The 18,086-nt window shown below is 61.4% G+C and overlaps 1 protein-coding gene across 1 annotated transcript; it reads left to right on the plus strand.

The window, feature by feature from the left end:
• Window positions 1–54: 54 nt before the first annotated feature.
• On the plus strand, window positions 55–17,490 carry LZTR1 (leucine zipper like post translational regulator 1). The gene is made up of 21 exons (XM_025982803.2): window positions 55–635; window positions 1,128–1,190; window positions 4,063–4,119; window positions 5,827–5,906; window positions 6,328–6,436; window positions 6,945–7,028; window positions 8,043–8,100; window positions 8,840–8,979; window positions 10,912–11,113; window positions 11,487–11,642; window positions 11,761–11,871; window positions 12,118–12,210; window positions 12,381–12,476; window positions 12,558–12,723; window positions 12,921–13,090; window positions 13,529–13,685; window positions 14,502–14,628; window positions 14,716–14,865; window positions 15,528–15,633; window positions 15,721–15,801; window positions 16,020–17,490. Exons 1-21 carry the CDS (start codon window positions 436–438, stop codon window positions 16,134–16,136), a joined length of 2,523 nt encoding a protein of 840 aa, XP_025838588.1. The 5' UTR covers window positions 55–435; the 3' UTR covers window positions 16,137–17,490.
• Window positions 17,491–18,086: the final 596 nt, after the last annotated feature.

An 18,086-nucleotide genomic window follows, 5' to 3' on the forward strand; every position in this document is an offset into this window, starting at 1 on the left:
GCTGCAAGCCCGGAACCCTCCACCCGGGATCCCGGGGGCGGCGGACCGTCAAGGCCAAACCCCACGCAAACAGGGCATGCCGGGAAGTGTGGCCCCTCTCCCGCAGGCGTGGGCCTGACCGGCGCCGGGGAAGTGCATTCCGGACGGGGCTGTGGACCGGACGCCGCCTTCCCTGGAAAGGGGCAGCGGCCGCGCGTACTGGGCGGGAAATGCTTCCCAGAGGGTCACCCGCTCCCAGCTTCCCGGGGGTGGAGCCGGCCCGCGGACTCACGAGGAGCGCTCAGCTTGCCGGGAGGGGCGGGCGGCCGAGCGGCGCAGGCCGGAAGTGTGGCGCGGTCGGCGCAGGGCTCGCCGGGAAATGTAGTCCCTCGGGGCGGCCCGGGGCGGTGGCTGCACGTCCCGCGGACCGGGTTGCTGGTCAGGCGTGGACCCGGGATGGCTGGGCCGGGGGGCTCGGGAGGCCCGATCGGGGCCGGGGCCCTGGCGGGCAGCGCACGGTCCAAGGTAGCCCCGAGCGTGGACTTTGACCACAGCTGCTCTGACAGTGTTGAGTACCTGACACTCAACTTCGGGCCCTTCGAGACAGTGCATCGTTGGCGGCGCCTCCCGCCCTGCGACGAGTTCGTGGGGGCCCGGTACGGCGGAGTTGAGGGGGTCTTGGGGACCGGGAGTGTCTGGGAGGTCCCGGGGAGGGGCCCAGGGGCGAGGCCAGGGCGTGGAGTCCAGCCCTGGGTCCTGGCAGTGGGGGGTGGGGAGGAAGTGATGGTGCCCAGGAAGATGTCTGGAGCGGAGGGGGTGTGCAGAGGGCGTCTCGGGGCGGGGTGGGGCCCGGGGCAGGTACTAGAGCCAAGTGGTGTTGGTGGGTCTGGAGCTGGGGTCCCAGCAGCTCTGCAGTGGGGCCCGGAGTCCAGAGAGGCCCCCCCCCGCCCCCCCCCCCCCCCCCCGGCAATATCAGGGGTCTGTATACAGGGTCCTGGGGTACTGGTGGAATTTAGGGACCTCTATCCGTCTTAGCAGTCGAGAGGTGTTACCTAATTTCTGCGGCAGCCCGCGTGCTTAGCCTCATTCCTTGGGCGCCCCCAGGAGGGTCCTGACCTCACTGCCGCCCACCCATTCTTTCTTTCCAGGCGCAGCAAGCACACAGTGGTGGCCTATAAAGATGCCATCTATGTATTTGGTGGAGACAATGGGTGAGTGAGTATGCATCAGGGTGTTAGAACCGGGGGAGGGAGAAACATGGTGGTTCCCACCGGGTTGGTGAAGCATTCAGCCTCAGTTTCTCCATGTGAGGTTCCCTCCCTCCCTCAGAACAGTGTTCACTGGGTAACACATGATGGGACACAGAAATGTGCCTCTTGTTCTGAATGAGTGGACACAGCCTTGAAAGAAATACATCCGCCCTGGCCGCCACCCTCACCTGGCACTTCTCCTTCTCTGCAGTTCTCTTTGGACTTTATCCACGTGCTCACATGGCAGCATTTAGAGGGCACAGTTTTTTGTTTGTTTGTTTTGTTTTTAAATTTCCCATATTTTCCACCTTTTTGCAAAGGTGTTCCCACATTGCCATAAATTCCTGGGAAACAACTTTCCTGATGTTTTGTTGGTGGACACACTTCTATCCCATGAACTGTTCTTAAGTGGTGGCTGGTCTCCTTTGGTTAAAGATAATGGCTGAGGTAAACCTTTGGTTTGTGTGACTGCTTCCTTCTGGTGGTGTTCCCCTAAGACCCATTCCCAGAGGGAAAGAGCTCTTATCACGGGCTGGGCCATGTTAAGTACGGGGCGTGGGCATAGCAGACATGCTTGGAGAGAAGGGGTCTGGTCTGGGCAGAGAAGCCTTCCTGGAGGGGTTGATGACCTGAAAGATAAGTTAGAGTGAGTCAGGTAAAAGAGAGTGTTCCAGGCAGAAGGACCAGCATGGGCAATGGTCCGGAGATTGGGGGATGCAGAATGGCACCAGGCCTAGAGTCTGGACAGGGCTTCCCTCCCGCATTCATTCATTGATGTGGTTCAGGAAAGGCCAGGGATGCCCACCAGGGCTCTGGGAGGCTTGGGAGCCTGCTAGACGTGGGGCTGAAGCTTGAAGCTTGATCTGGATAGACCGAGCTCAGTTCAAATTAGAGCTTTGTGACTCTGGGCTCCGGTTGGTGGCTTAAATCTCCTCCTCTGTATAGGGGGTGCCCGCATGCTCTGCTTTTGCAGTGTGCTCCTCAGGGTCAGTGAGCACAAAGCTGGGAAGGGCTCAAGACAGAGGTCTGGCTGTCCTGCGGATGCAGTGTTTGCACATGACCGATTTCTGCCCATGAGTCCATCCCTGCCTCTCAACCACAGGGCTTGGCCTGAAGCCCAAAAAGGGCTGGCCTCTGATCGGTTCTGCAGCCTTGGTCTTTCAGGACTCCCTGGGGGTGAGGGAGCTGACTTGGAGGTGTTGGGGTACACAGGACCCCACAAGGACCTGCAGACCAACAGTGTGGTCTCCTTGGGCATGGCCTCTGGTCTCCAGCCTGTCTCCCCAATAGCTTCTTTCCCCATGAGCGGCCAGAGGGACCCATTTGAAGATGCAAGTCTCAGTGTGTTCCTCCTCAGCACATAGCCCTGGGGACTCCCCTCCGTCTGAGTACAAGCCCAAGCTGTCCTGGCAGTCCGTAAGACCCTTTACGCTTGCGCCCGCCCTGCGTTTCTGCCTTTGTTTTGCACGGCACTGGGCTACACCCCTGTCTTGCTGTGTTCTGAGTGAACCAAGCATCTCCTGCTCATGCCCTGGTGCTGGCTGTTCCCTCCTTCCCGCCCTTCCTGCCTCTCTTCTGAATTTACTGTGAGTGAGGCCCTCCCGGCCACCTGGACCAGCTGTTGGCCCTCCCCTCCCCTTCTGCACCTCTTGCCGGCCCCATGGTAAGAGCACCGATCCCACAGATACCCTCAGAGTTATCTCAGAACACACAGATGTTTGTCTCCTCCATGAGGGGTGGACTTGTACCTGCCACACAGACAATTCAATAAATGTGGGTCATGTGAAGGAATGAAATAGGAAGAGGCATCTGCCTACAGATGCTCCCTGCTGCCTTAATGACAATCCCCCCCAAACCAGACAAGGCCTGGTGTCCAGCCCAGAGCAGGAAGTGGGAACATCCCTCCCAGAGTTCTGTAGCAGGTAGAGTTGGCATGGCAACTGTGTAGCAACCAGCAGAAATAATTTGCTACAATGTGGCACCAAGAAACAGGGTACAGATTTGTCTCACCCTGGTTGCAATTTTGTAGAGATCCACTGGGTGCAGAGAAAGACAGCTTCATACAGCGTCTGGGAGGGGGGAGGAAAAGAGGGAGGAAGGAGCAGATGGGAGAAGGGAGAAATTATGGTCACATCTCGGCTTCCCAGCTCCTGGCTGCATGGCTGCATGGCCTTCGGCAGGCCCTTTATGTCCCGGGCCCCTTCCTCTTCTGCAAAGCAGGTGGAGCCCCTGGTGCAGACTGAGGGAAGGGTAGAGGGCGGTGCCCTGTATGGGCCTGGCATGCAGGGGGTGCTGGGCTCCTGTTGGCTGACTCCCTTCTTCCTTCTTACTGACTGACAAGGGCTGAGTGGAAACATGCAGGTCCTGCTAGGTGGTCACTGGACTTGTTTTCCATTTGATTGTATCTTTAATGTGGTTACATTGGCTTTGCAACAGGGAGGTGGAAGGAAGATCAGAGAGGAGGAAAGGGCCTCCCCTGAGATCTGGGTAGCTCTGCATTTTGGTGGCACAACCTCAGGAAAGGAGGCTCTGAGATGTGGGAGTGGGAGTGGGAGTTGGGGTTCTGGAGCCTGCCTTGGTGTGAGTCCTCAGGGCCACCTGCTGGGTGGCCAGGGTCATGCTTTGGACCCGACTGCAGGCAGGCCAGTCCCACGTACCTTGCAGCCCTGGTACCAGCACCAGCTGGGGAGCTTCCTCTGTGGTCACCTCTCTGGTCCTTCGGGCATCAGCTGGCTGCCTCGCCCTGGCCAAGTCCCCACAACGGTCCCCACCCCTGGGCTGCAGTGTCCGATCGGCCCAGGACCGACCCCACCTGTCCCTGGCTGTCTTTCAGGAAGACCATGCTCAATGACCTCCTGCGGTTCGACGTGAAGGACTGCTCCTGGTGCAGGTAGGTGGCCTCGGAGCCCTAAGCACCTTCTTCCTCCTAGAAATCGGTAGCACTGTGCCAGGCCCCAACCACCAGCGGAGTCATGCTGGGGAAAGCTAGAGAGAAGTTTCGAGGAGGAGAAAACAGTGGCCCTTAGTGTTCCTCTCTCTCTCCTGGGTTCCTTCTCCAGTCCCAACTCTGATTATTCTGAATCCTGTTAATTACAGGCATCTGTTTCATTGGTTGCAAGTCCTCAAATTCTGCCTCCAGAGAGCCCTTCCATCACTAGGCCTGTCTCCTGGGCCAGGGGCTGCTATGGGAGGTGACACAGGGTGGGGGGGCGTCGGCTTGTGGGTCCTTCCAGGACCGACCCTGTGCTGCTGTAGGATGCTGCTCAGGGGCTGACAGCACTGGCTCTTCTCCCCTCCGTGCCCCTGTGGGGCCCATCCTCTGCTTGGAGACCCCACATGGGTAGTGGGCAGCATGCAAGCCCTGGCTGCCTCCCGCAGATGGCCCTCCCAGCTGTGTGGCCTTGGCCAAGACACCTGCCCTCTCTGCTCATGGCATACATGTACCCATCGGCTCCAGTCTGCAGCCTGCCCAGGGGGTAGCTCTCAGCTGAGGGGGAGAAAAGGGATCCCAGGATTAGGAGACACTGGGCTTCCTCCTGAGCTCTCCCATCTGCTCGTGCAGGAGTACAGACCCATCCAGCCACCTGGCTGCCACGCTTTGCGCAGGAGCTCTGGTGTAGCCCTCAGTCCCCCGAGTCCCCTCTGTGGTGGGGTCTCACCGCCCCTCTTTGGTGAAGGAGGACATCCAGGCCCAGGACCCACACCCTCCAAGCCTGGCAAATCAGGGTGGCATCATTGTGCACCACCCACCTTCTGCTCAGGAGACCTCCGTAGCTCTGGGATCATGAGAGAAGTTTTTGTGTTGTTCGTCTCACCCTGGGTTTCATAACATAGCCCATAGTTATGGATCAATTTTAAAAATCACCCTACAAACTGTACAATCCTTTACCAATGATTGCTTAAGGATAAAACTCTGAAAAGGAGCAGCCCCAGGAAAGCAGTATAAAGGGGTTTTTAACTCACTAAGTCAAATGTGTGGCTGACCCCTGCGGATGGAAGCCAGTGCCGCCATGAAAGGACAAGGATAGCTGATCCCGGAGTAGCCGGAAGACCTAGTCACTCTCTACTGTTTAGTTCAAAAAGCAGGTGTCATAAGATACCTACCACATGACTCCACTTAGAAAATTACTCAGAGACATAAATACACATAGGAAAGGTGTGTGGAGGGGTGACCTAAAGGTATGGATGGTGGTTTCTGGCAAAGGGATTATATGGAAGTCTCAGTGCTGGTTTTGTGTTTTTTCCTTATCAGCAACTATTGTTAAAAGTTTCTATAATGAGGGGGCGCCTGGGTGGCTCAGTTGGTTAGCATCCGACTCTTGGTCTCAGCTCAGGTCTTGATCTCAGGGTCATGAGTTCCAGCCCCATGTTAGGTTCCACGCTGGGCCCACATGGAGCCTACTAAAAACAAACAAACAAACAAACAAAATAAAGGTTTTAAAAAAACCTTTTCTTTTTTTAAGTTTGTCTAATGAGATAAGTATTGCCTACCAGATGCAAATATAAAAGGAATCCTGGGCGGGGGTGGGCTGCCGGTGTGGCGTGGACTGCACAGCTGAGCCCCGCTGACACCCGCTGTCCCGTTTCCCCCCACCAGGGCCTTCACCACTGGCACCCCACCAGCCCCCCGCTACCACCACTCGGCCGTTGTCTACGGAAGCAGCATGTTTGTCTTCGGTGAGCTGCCTCTCATCTCCTGGGTGCCGTGCCCTCTTCGGGGCTCCAGCTCCCCTGTCCCGCCACCAGGCCTGGGGCTCCCGTGCTGTGCATGGCCAGCCTCTGTCCCGCCTTGTCCTCTGCCGGAGTCCTCTGAGTTCCTGCACTGGGCCGGGGGCCCCTCAAGGGGCTCATTCCCTCATTGTCCCGATCTCACGGGGTGACTGCTCGGGAAGGTGGCTCTCCTCCCTCCTCTGTCACTCTGCCAGGGGCAGGGGCAGGAGTCTGTTCACTTCTGTGTCCCCAGAGCCTAGCACAGAGTCAGGCACGCGGTAGGTGCTCCCTGAGGCTTAGGGAGGGAGTCCCGGAGTACATCTTAAGTGAGGCTGGATTCTGCTCCCCCTGCCTTTGGGTGTGATGGTTTCTCGCTCTCTCTACCCAGGGGGCTACACTGGGGACATTTATTCCAATTCTAACCTGAAGAATAAAAACGACCTTTTTGAATATAAGTTTGCAACTGGCCAGTGGACAGAGTGGAAAATTGAAGGACGGTGAGAGACTTTGCTGAAACCTTTGGGGGCTGTCCTGATGGCTACGGTGCTGGGTTGCTGGTGGCAGCTGGCCTGCGATCTGGGCCCTGTAGCATTACAGGAGAGCCCGAGGCTCAGGGAGGCCTGAGTCGTGCTCATTCCCAGCTGTGACTGTCTGAGGCCTCCTCCCTGCCCTTGGATTCCCTGCTCTCAGAGAGCAGAGGAGCCCCGGTGCACTGATGGGCCCTTCTCTGGTCCTGTTTTGCCAGGACCCTCCCTCTCCCTTGACTCTGATATTTCTGTGTTGGCTGGGAGAGGCCTTTACCCTGGGGACATGGGACATCTGAATTCCTCATCCCACTGCCCCGCCTCAGGAGCCCAGCCTCATGACCCCCAGCTGGCATCCCCAGAGCCCTGGTGTTGGCAGATGTAGGCATGGCAACCCTGGGGTCCTGGCCCGCCGCTTGGGGCTGTGAAGCTCGGGTCTGTGCTGGGTGGCCTCACTCCTCACCCCCTCCCCGTGCTGCAGGTTGCCAGTCGCTAGGTCTGCCCACGGCGCCACGGTGTACAGCGACAAGCTGTGGATCTTTGCTGGCTATGACGGCAATGCTAGGTAGGTGGTGCCCGTGCACCGGCCTCTGGGCAGCCCTGTAAGTGTACCGAGGGGGCCTTCCTGGCATGGGAAGGCTCAGGCTGGGGGTTTCTCAGGAGGGTAATGTTGTGGACAGGAGTGAGGGGAGGGTGGGATGGAGGTGGAGGGGAGCTGAGTGGAGCTCCCACCCAACCCCACAGCCCTGAGGCCCCTCCTGGGGGCATCCGAGGGGGCGGCAAGCCTGGCCCATTTTTGTGCCGCTGTCTCAGAGTGTGCTGGTCTCCACGGCAATAGGTGGCCTAGCTGGTGTCAGAGCTGGGGGAGGGGGGTGTGCTTCTGAATTGCCCAGGTGAAAATACTCAAGCTCAAGGTGAGCAGGTGGTGGCAGCAGGGCTCAGACCCGGCACCTCCTCTCTGGACGACAACATGGGGTTCCTGCCTACGTAGCAGGGACTGGATCTACCGCCTTCCTATAGAAAATTGGCTTCGCTGCATTTTTCTGGTTACAAAAGTAGCATGTGCTCATTCCCTAAGATCTCAGCATTATAGAAACTCCAAGGGGTGGGGCGCCTGGCTGGCTCAGGTCTTGGAGCTGTGAGTTTGAGCTAAGTGTTGGATATAGAGATTACAAAAAAAAAAAGAAAAAACAAAAAACAAAAAAAAAAGAAGCAGCAGCTCCAAGAGGTGGCAATGTTAGTGGTGGTTTCTGGGAGCTTTGCCTCTGAAGTCCTCTCTAAGCCCCAGGGGTGAGCCGAGTGAGACTGACCCTGCCACACTGGTGAGACATTGTGAATGATGGTGCGTGTTCTGGGCAGGGAGCTGGGGGCCCACATAGCAAGGGTTCAGTGCAGCCCCCTACCCTGAACCTCCCACCTCATGGCTGCTCCCCAGGCCCCGATCAGAGTCCTGCATGATGTGTCGTTCCCTGGAGCCGTCCCTCCTGGCTGGGCCTAGCCCACCCTGCCACCATTCCCAGCTGTGGAGATCCTGACACTTGTCCCTCTATGCCCCCCCTCACCCCCCGTCCTAATGCAGGTTGAATGACATGTGGACCATTGGCCTCCAAGACCGGGAGCTCACATGCTGGGAGGAGGTGAGGGGCACAGGGAGAGGCGATCAGGGGGCAGGGGAGGCCAGGAGGTAAGGGGCACAGGGCGGGGGGCTGGGGTGGGCGGGGGTAGGAGCTGCTTTCTCCCCCTTTGCGGAGGCCAGGCCTCACCGTCCCTGCTGACTTCCTGCCCAATTCCAGCCGCACTGACCTAGTACTGGCGAAAGGCTCTGGGACGCCTGGGTAGCTCAGGGGTTGGGCGTCTGCCTTTGGCTCAGGTTGTGACCCCGGGGTCCTGGGATCGAGTCCTGCATCGGGCTCCCCACAGTGAGCCTGCTTCTCCCTCTGTGTCTCGCATGAATAATGAATAAAACCTAAATAAATAAATAAATAAATAAATAAATAAATAAATAAATAAAGGCTCTGTGGCTCAGATGGCAGCTGGTCCTGGTGACCGGTGCAGCCTGGGTACTTGTGATTTGAGCACAGCGAGCTCAGCCTGCTGGCGGGTGTCCTGCTCGCTGCCGTTTCTGGCCAGTCGATCTGACTGCCCTGCCGTCTTTCCCCTGGGGTGTCTTTCCCTGGTGGTGAGGATTCTTAGCCTCCACTGTTAAAAACTGGGCCCATTTTTAGGTGGGTGAGGTGGGACTTTAAGCTGTTCTCCAGGAATCAATCTCTGAAACCTCATTTACAGAAGTTTCAAGAAAGTAGTCCGAGTTCAGCAGTGTAAGTCTGAGCCCTGCGCCCGGGCGGGGCCTGTGGCTGAGCTTCCTCCCTATCTCAGGTGGCCCAGAGCGGCGAGATCCCGCCCTCCTGCTGCAACTTCCCGGTGGCCGTGTGCCGCGACAAGATGTTTGTGTTCTCAGGGCAGAGTGGAGCCAAGATAACCAACAACCTCTTCCAGTTTGAATTCAAGGACAAGACGTGAGTGCCCTGGTGGTGGGACGCATGGTGTGGAGCGGTCCTCTGGGCTCCTGGCGCAGCAGGAGCTGCCCTTCCAAAGCGGGGAGATGCGGGCACCCCCATGCAGACCGTGCAGGCCGGGCCCCTCTCTCTGCCCAGTGCAAAGGATGGCTCCTGCCCTGCGGATGGCCTGGTCGGTGCCACCGGTAACGGATGTGGCCAGCGTAGAGCTCATATGATGCAGAAGACTGGAGGGGTGCTCAGGACCTGAGAGCATCCAGCCTATGCCGTCCTTGGCTGCTGGCCAGCCCTCGTGATGGGGACTGAGCCCTGGAGGTGGCACAGGCAGGGCATTGGCTCTGGGAGTGAATGGAGGGGATGGAACAGGGAGCTTCTTATGGTCATAGAGGCTTGGAGAGGGGACTTAGAGCTGCCCTGAGGGCCAGTGGTGTCGGCTGGGAAGGAGAAAGGTCAGGACATCCCAGGCAGGGGGAGTCCTGCTGACACCCGCCCAGGCCTCCTGTCTCGGGCTGGCCGGGCCTGAGAGAAGAGCCACACCGCACACAGGCCTGTGTCTCTGTCCTGGCCTCGGTGTTCACGGGGGGGGGGGGGGGGGGGGGGGCAGTAAAGATGGCTCAGAGCCAGTAGGAAGAGACCTGGAGAGGTGAGGGATGTTGGAAGCAGAGGCCAGGTGTGCCCAGATGTGGGGAGGGGGAGGGGCAGACACGCAATCTCTGGCCAGGTGGAAGGTGGCTAATCTGTGCAGGGTTCTCGGGGAGGTGCCCGTACTGGGGGAGACACAGGGCCCGGGGGCTGCCCGGGGGTGTGGGGGCTCAGGAAGGTGCATTGACAGAGTGGAGGGCTGCAGCGTGAGGGACCCAGGCCAGAGCCGGGGGCAGAGCTGCAGCTTGGGGCAGAGTGGACAGGGGTAGGAAGAAAATCAGGGGCAGTCTGGCCACAGGCAGCAGCTCAGGCCAGGTGTCAGGAGACCACAGTGGCCCCTGGCAGCAGAGGAGCCCCAGGCGGTGGGGTCAGTGTGGTGCCACCTTCCTCAGGCTGGCCTGCTTCCAGCCCCCCAGACAGCTGCCTGCCCAACATCATGCCTGTGCCCTTTGCTCCCCCGCCCCCAGAGGTGGAAACAAACACCCTGGCCTTCTCTAGGCCGTGCGTAGGTGCGTGCTATGGGCCTTGCACGGGTGCCACCCCCAATGACGGCACACAGAGGTTGCTGCTCTGAGGTGCTTAGTACTGAGGTCTCCTACAGAGCACCTCCACCTTACCCCACCCCCAGATGGGCAGTCAGTACCCCTGCCTTCTGGAGATGGGCTTTGCCCAGGCAGGTCTCCTGCGTGCTGAACACCGCCCCCCCCCCCGCCCCAGTAGCAGGGGCAGCAGGGCACCCCAGTGAGCCCAGCATGTGCCGGGTACAGGGGGCAGCATGGAGACAAATGGCATGCCTGCCTAACCAGGATCCTGTGGGTGTCAAAGAGAGGATGTGCTGGGAGGTGTTGGGAAGTCCTGGGAGGGTAGAGACTGTAGGAGCAGCATTGGAAGGGGGGGGTCCTGGTAGTTCCCGGGAGTGAGGACTTGGCTATGGGGACCATCCCACATGGCAGAGTGTGGATATGCCTCCATTCCCCCGAGAGTGGGATTGCATCACGGTACAGAGGCCACCCCTCCTGCCTGCTTTATGGCTGGGGGGCAGAAAGGGGTTCAGGCAGGACCCCATGGTGGGCTGAGTGCACCCAGGCCGAGCAGCTACCAGAGTGAAAGGGGATGAGGGGCGCTGGGTGGATGCGCTGCAGACCCTCCTTGGAGCCAGCTGTTCTCCCTGGGGGCTGCAGGGCTCTCCCCTGCCCAGGCCTGCTGTTGGAAGGCCTCAGAACCCAGGTGGAGGCCGTGGGGGCGCAGGACCCCCCACCCTAGCACCGGTTCACTGTCACATGCCCCCAGGTGGACCCGCATCCCCACCGAGCACCTGCTTCGAGGCTCCCCACCGCCCCCCCAGCGGCGCTATGGGCACACCATGGTGGCCTTTGACCGCCACCTCTACGTGTTTGGGGGCGCAGCAGACAACACGCTGCCTAATGAGCTGCACTGCTATGATGTGGACTTCCAGACCTGGGAGGTGGTCCAGCCCAGCTCGGACAGCGAGGTGAGTGCTGCCGGGCTGCGGTGCCCAGGGGGGCCAGGGGGGCCCAAGGGGTCCTGACTCACCTGCTCCCACTGCCCTGCCACTCCTCACGGCCTCAGAGGGCCCAGGGCTCCGCACAGCCAGCAGGAGCCAGGCCAGGATGAGTAAGGCCCGAGGCCCTGGGCCCCTGTGCTCCGTCCTTGCCGCCTGTGGGCTCTCAGCATTTCCGTTCGCATCACGTCTGCACGGTGCTGGGGGTGCTCTCCCAGGCCGCGCGGCCCGACTGCAGCCCGGCCCCGCTCACACCATGCGCAGCCCCGGCTCCGGGTCAGGGTCAGCAGGAGCTCGGCGCCGGCCCCGCTGACCGTCCCACCCGCCTGCCTCTCCCCTCCAGGTCGGTGGGGCTGAGGTGCCCGAGCGAGCATCGGCGTCCGAGGAGGCGCCCGCGCTGCCCTCTGAGGAGCGGGGCGGCTTCAAGAAGTCCCGGGATGTGTTCGGCCTGGACTTCGGCACCAGCACGGCCAAGCAGCCCGGCCCGCCGGCCTCCGAGGTGAGGGGGGTGCCCGGCCCGCTCTGCATCACCCCCGCTGCCGGGCCCTGAGGTCGGCCCCTCTCACAGAGGGGAGGCTGAGGCTCAGAGGAGTGCACATCCCCCCCCTTCCGCCCAGCTGCCCAGCGGAAGGCTCTTCCACGCGGCTGCTGTGATCTCAGACGCCATGTACATCTTCGGGGGGACCGTGGACAACAACATCCGGAGCGGGGAGATGTACAGGTTCCAGGTGGGCAGGGGGCAGCCAGGGCGGATGGGCCCCGGATGATGGACACTGAGGCCCAGCGTGGCTGGAGGGCACCAGAGTCAGGGCTGCGTCTGCTGGGACTCTAGGCGGGGGCAGCGCAGGAACGTCAGTGCAGGCTGGGGGGTGGGCAGCCTCCGGGGCTCGCGGGGCTGGGGTGCTTGGCCCAGAGGAGGCCAGAGCCCGGGCCGGTGGTGGCTTCCCTTGCCAACACTGGGTGTCCTCTCGCAGTTCTCCTGTTACCCCAAGTGCACGCTGCATGAGGACTACGGGCGGCTGTGGGAGAGCCGCCAGTTCTGTGACGTGGAGTTTGTGCTGGGTGAGGTGGGTGCCCTCCCTTGGCCCGGCCTGCCCGCATGCTGCACAGTGGAGGCCGTGCCTCCCACTCCAGCCTGGAGGCCCCGACCCCTTCCCCTGGCCCTGGCCAGCTGGGCCTCCATCCCTGCCAGGACAAGGGTCCTGCGCTCCCCACTGAGGTGTCGCTATTGCTGCAGAAGGAGGAGTGTGTGCAGGGCCACGTGGCCATCGTCACGGCGCGGAGCCGCTGGCTGCGCAGGAAGATCGTGCAGGCGCGGGAGCGGCTGGGCCAGGTGAGGTGCCGCCCGGCCCCGTCCGGCCAGGGCAGCGGCGCCTGCGGATACACCCCTGAGCTCCCCTTTCTCTCCCTGCAGAAGCTAGAGGAGGAGGCGGGCCCGGCTCCCAGGGAGGTCCCTGCTGGGGCCGTGGGGGGGCCCCGGCCGCCCCTGCTGCGCGTGGCCATCCGCGAGGCCGAGGCCCGGCCCTTTGAGGTGCTCATGCAGTTCCTCTACACGGACAAGATCAAGTACCCGCGGAAAGGTGCGCTGGCGAGGGAGCCAGGTGGACGGGGTGAGGGGGCATCCCGAGGCTCAGGGGCCACAGCCTCACACACGCGCAGTGTGGTGGAGTTGCTGCCTAATGTCCTCCAGGAAGGGAGCCCCCTCCTCCCTTCTGCCCTGTGCCGCACCTTCTCCCCCTCCCCACATACCTGAGGCTCAGGGAGCTCTTGGGCGCAGGCCACGTGGAGGACGTGCTGCTCATCATGGACGTGTACAAGTTGGCTCTGAGCTTCCAGCTGTGCCGCCTGGAGCAGCTGTGCCGCCAGTACATCGAGGCCTCTGTGGACCTGCAGAACGTGCTGGTTGTGTGTGAGAGCGCCGCCAGGCTGCAGCTGGGCCAGCTGAAGGTGCGGCCGGGGGTGTACTGCCCACCCGCCCTGCGCCACCAGCCCCCGTCTGCCGCCAGCCCCCCCAGGCCGCTGCCCTCCCTTGCCAGCCCCTGTCTGCCACCAGCCCCCTCCAGGCCGCTACCAGCCCCCACCCCGGGCCGCTGCTCTCTGCCATCAGCCCTCCGTCCGCTGCCAGCCCCCGACCCCAGGCCGCCGCCCTCCGCCGCCAGCCCCCCCCAGGCCGCTGCCCTCCCCTGCCAGCCCCCACCTCGGGCCGCTGCCCTCTGCCACCAGCCCTCTGTCCACTGCCAGCCCCCCACCCCAGGCCACCGCTCTCTGCCACCAGATCCGCCCCCCTGTCCTCTGCTGCCAGCCCCGGCCCGCAAGCCATCCCAGCCCGGCTGCCTTCCCGGCCAAGGCCTGACCCTGCCTGCCTGCTCGGCTTGTGTGTCCCAGGAGCACTGCCTGAACTTCGTGGTGAAGGAGTCCCACTTCAACCAGGTGATCATGATGAAGGAGTTCGAGCGCCTCTCCTCCCCACTGATTGTGGAGATCGTTCGGCGGAAGCAGCAGCCGCCTCCCCGCGCCCCCTCAGAGCAGCCCGTGGACATCGGTAGGGACCTTGTCCCCAGCCCTGAGGGCAGCAGACAGGGATGGCATTCATCTTGGGTGGAGACTTGGGAGCCGCCGAAGTACCTGCCTGGCCTTGGGGTGGTGTAGGGGTGCAGGGGCCCTCTAGTGCTCCCCCTGTAGTGCTCCTGGGGCACAGGGGCATGGGCACTCAGTCCACTCGGGCTCCCTGGAAGGAAGAGGCCCCGACCCATGGGGTGTCCTGCCGGCTGTGTGGCTGAGGGCGGGAATCTCCTGAGCCCGCTTCTGAGGTGGGCACAGGGCCCCTGCCTGGCAAGAGGGGCCGCCCTGACCGACATCAGGTTTGAGGGTTTCCGTCCGGAGCAGCGTGCTCACAGTCGCTGAGCTGCTCTTCTAGGTGCGCCCACCCTTTGGGGTCTAGTGAGGGGTACGCGCAGTCCAGAGATTTTGGATGTTCCTGGTGCCTCCCTGTCCCCACCCAACCCGGGAAGGGACAGCACAGTCTCCATCCCCTGACTCCCTGGGGCCTGTGGTGCCTCTGGCCGTTGGCCTGGAGTGACATGTGGCAGGGCAGGGTGCTTGCCAGGCCTAGACGGGGCTTAAGCACCAGGGTGGGGAGGAGAGCTCACTGGGCTGAGTTGGGGAGATCAGACTCTGGGGGGCGGGCCAGAGTAGGGCTGCTGGCCTCTGGGAGGTTTTTTAGGGCAGCAATATGGGCAGATGAGCAAGAAGCGGTGCCTGTGGAACCCTGGGTCTGAATCAGATGGCTCAGAGTCTGCTGAGGGGCGGGAGGTGTCTGCTCAAGGTATCCCCCACTACCCCCTGGCCTCTCCACCAGGCACGTCTCTGATTCAGGACATGAAGGCGTACCTGGAGGGAGCAGGTGCGGAGTTCTGTGACATCACTCTGCTGCTGGATGGGCACCCGAGACCTGCCCACAAGGCCATCCTGGCCGCTCGCTCCAGGTGGGTGGGGGTGTGGTGGCAGGGAGGGCAGGCCCCAGCCCTGCCTGCACTTGCTGAGAGCCAGGACTCCACCGCCCCTGTCTGCAGCTACTTTGAGGCCATGTTCCGGTCCTTCATGCCGGAGGATGGCCAGGTGAACATCTCCATCGGGGAGATGGTGCCCAGCAGGCAGGCCTTTGAGTCCATGCTGCGCTACATCTACTACGGGGAGGTCAACATGCCGCCGGAGGACTCTCTGCATCCTTGCCCCCACCCCGGGGGGTGCTCCTGGGTCACCACTGGAGGTCCCAGGGCTCACCTTCCGCCGCTCTGGAGACTGGCAGGCTGGTCCTGGCTGGGCGCTCTCCCAAGGATTTTCTGGTCCCTGGTGCTCTCCCAGGGTTCACTGAAACAGCTGGTCGGCAGGCAGAGAGGGGCTCACAGCCAGGAGGGGTGGGTGGGTGCTTGACCCTCACGACCCTTGACTCCGCGCCCAGAGGAAGGGGTCGATCTGTGTGCTATGTGACAGGTGAGTAGATGGCCATGGAGTGATTCCTGGTCACATCGCTTGTTGGGGGTCTGAACTGGGTGCAAGATGTTTTTCAGGCCTCTGTGAGGCCATGGTTGGTTCTGGAAGTGTGCATATGGGAGTTTTCCTGGGAAAAGATTCCTGGGTTTTCGTTGGGTCTGGAGTAGGGCCTTCAACCCCCTAAGTACTTCACTGTCCCTCGTAGAGAGCAAGTCAGTGTCCTGATTAGATCGGTCCCTGGCGTTGAGGTGGGTTTCCGGGTTCTGAGCAAGCAGCAGGCGGCTCAGGTTTTCTCCGCCCCTGCTGGGCCTGGGGCTCCAGCTGCACCCTCCCAGGGGAGATGGCGGGAGGACACGCTCCTCTGGGCGGCAGCTCCTTAACCAGTCCCCAGCTACCTGTTTGCGGCCCCCTACTATTACGGCTTCTACAACAACCGGCTGCAAGCGTACTGCAAGCAGAACCTGGAGATGAACGTGACTGTGCAGAACGTACTGCAGGTAGCTCACCTGGAGCCCGCGGGCCTCCCTGCACTTGGGCGGGTGGGTGAGAGATGCAGCAGTGCCTCAAGGAACCTGCCGTTCCAGATCCTGGAGGCGGCCGACAAGACGCAGGCCCTGGACATGAAGCGGCACTGCCTGCACATCATCGTGCATCAGTTCACCAAGGTCAGGGCCCTCCCCACCCAGCACCTCCTGCCTGCCCTCTTCAGGGACCCCTTCCCCTCTGCATTGGCCTTGGCCAGGCTTGGGGGGCGGAAGTGTAGTCTGTCTCCCGCAGCAGACCCCGCTGGCCGCTTGGGGTGGCCATGCCCTGGCGTGGTTGAGCCCACCCTGGCCTCGCGGGGCTCCGGGTCTATCCTGTGCCGGCCCCTTGCCCCCCGCAGGTTTCCAAGCTGCCCACGCTGCGCTCACTGAGTCAGCAGCTGCTGCTCGACATCATAGACTCGCTGGCCTCCCACATCTCCGACAAGCAGTGCGCAGAGCTGGGCGCCGACATATGAGGGTGCACGTGGCACCAACCCCCTCCCCCGAGGAGCACGACCATGCCGGCCCCTGCCCCACCTGCCACAGATGATGCTGGCAACGCTGAGGCCTGAGGCAGAGTCGTCGGGCCTGCCAGCCATGGAGCAGGGGGCCCAGAGCCTCTGAAGGGAGAGGGGCCAGGGGGTTCTGAGCGCCCCCTTTCACTGCTGAGGACACACAGGTCCCATGGGGAGCAGATGGTGAGACAGGCCCCCAGGCAGGACCCTCTCCCTGGCTGGAGGTATGGGTGGGAAGGCAGGGCCCAGCAGTGGGAGCCCACCCAGCAGGGACTGTCCCTGGCTTGTCCATCTGGCCACTGATCCTACTGCCAAGGCCCGTCTGACCTGGGGGATACATAGTACCTCCTCACCTTCACTGAGGTTGCTGCAAGGGCCCCTATGATCACCCAGAGCTTGTGGGTGAGCAGATGGAATCGGACTCTGGGTGAGTTTTGGGGTGTGGAGGATCGTGAGTCAGTTCCTAGCCTGAGAGGTTAGCCATTCTGGCCTAGACTTGGCTTCCAGAAGGGTTGTAGGATTCTACCCCACTGTGAGCACATCAGGGGCCCCAGCTGTGCCAGGAAGAAGTCAGGGGAGGTGCCCCCTAGGTCCCCGTCTGTTCCTAAGTATTTATTCTTTGTCCTAGACATGCCATTAAGACGACAGTAGTGCTAATCCACTACACACACCTCATGGGTATGGTCCCTCCCTGAGCGGAGGATTGATCATGTGGTCCAAGTGCTTGCGACCAGCCAGTCCTGTCCAGTTCTCCATGTCAGCAGCTCCCAGCCCCATCTGGGGTGACCCAGTCATGGGGAAGGGAGGGTGTGGTGGAAATCCAGGCTAGCCCCTTCCCTCCCGAGGGGAACCTTAAGGTCCCAAGGCTACCTTGCTCCTGCACTGCAGGCTCCTGCCTAGGCTGGGGCACTAAGGACTGGCCACTGCATCCTTCCCCTCCCCCAGTAGAAGGCCCTGTGAGCCCACCCTAACACAGAAAGCACTCTTCTGCCTCCTTTCTGGCACCAAGAACCCCAGGGACTCTTCTGTCCTGGCTACCAGTAAGCTACGTCTGGGGACATGGCACCTACCACTCCCCAGCCCTTCCTGAACACCGGCAGGTGTCGTGTATAAACAGATGGGAGCCCCAGTGGCAGGTGGGCACCCTCAGGCAAGGGGAGTCCATAAGGCCACAAGCTAGGAAGTGACCTGGCACAAGATGAGCTTCTGGGGGCCTGGAAACTCCAGGAAGCATCTGCAAACCCTGCCCTACAGTGGACCCTGTAACCGGTCGCTTGATTCTCCTAAACATGAATAAATGAACTTACACACCGAGGACCCTGGAAAGCCAATTTCAGAACACTGCGTGGCACTTTCCAGGACTGGCGACAATTCTGCTATGCTCTAGGGGCTACAGTGGCCGAGGCCTAGCAGGGAGGCCACGTGTGCAAGTAAAACCACCCTGCACACCGAGCTGTTTGCCACAGTCACAGATGTGGGGAAGCCTACGTTCCAGTCAACTTGAAGAACTCAGGCTGAGGCCAGGATTGCTGCCCTTATGGCTGCCTCCAAGCTCCCCTACGTCTTCCCAGAGCTCTGGGGACTAGACCGGTCATTTCTGGGTGGGCCCTTACTACTTGCCAAGCCTATAGCACCCGATCAGAAATTGCCATCTTTGTCCGCTTTCTGGATGAGCCAGCCCGGTGGTGAGGGGGTGGCTGGTGTTCAGGTGCTGCACCCTACTGACTGCTGGGCAGACTGGGCCAGCAGATGGAAGCCACGCAGGTGTCCTCGCAAACTGCATCTGGCCTGGGTTTCACGAATATTTGCAAAGGGACTAGACTGTTTAAGCCTAGGCTGCTTCAGGTACCAAGGACAAGGTTCCTGGTGCTGGCCCTGGCCTCTGCTCACACCATCCTGTCCTTCAGAGAA

The sequence above is a fragment of the Vulpes vulpes genome, chromosome 10 (genome assembly GCF_048418805.1).
Source record: "Vulpes vulpes isolate BD-2025 chromosome 10, VulVul3, whole genome shotgun sequence".
Classification (NCBI taxonomy): domain Eukaryota; kingdom Metazoa; phylum Chordata; class Mammalia; order Carnivora; family Canidae; genus Vulpes; species Vulpes vulpes.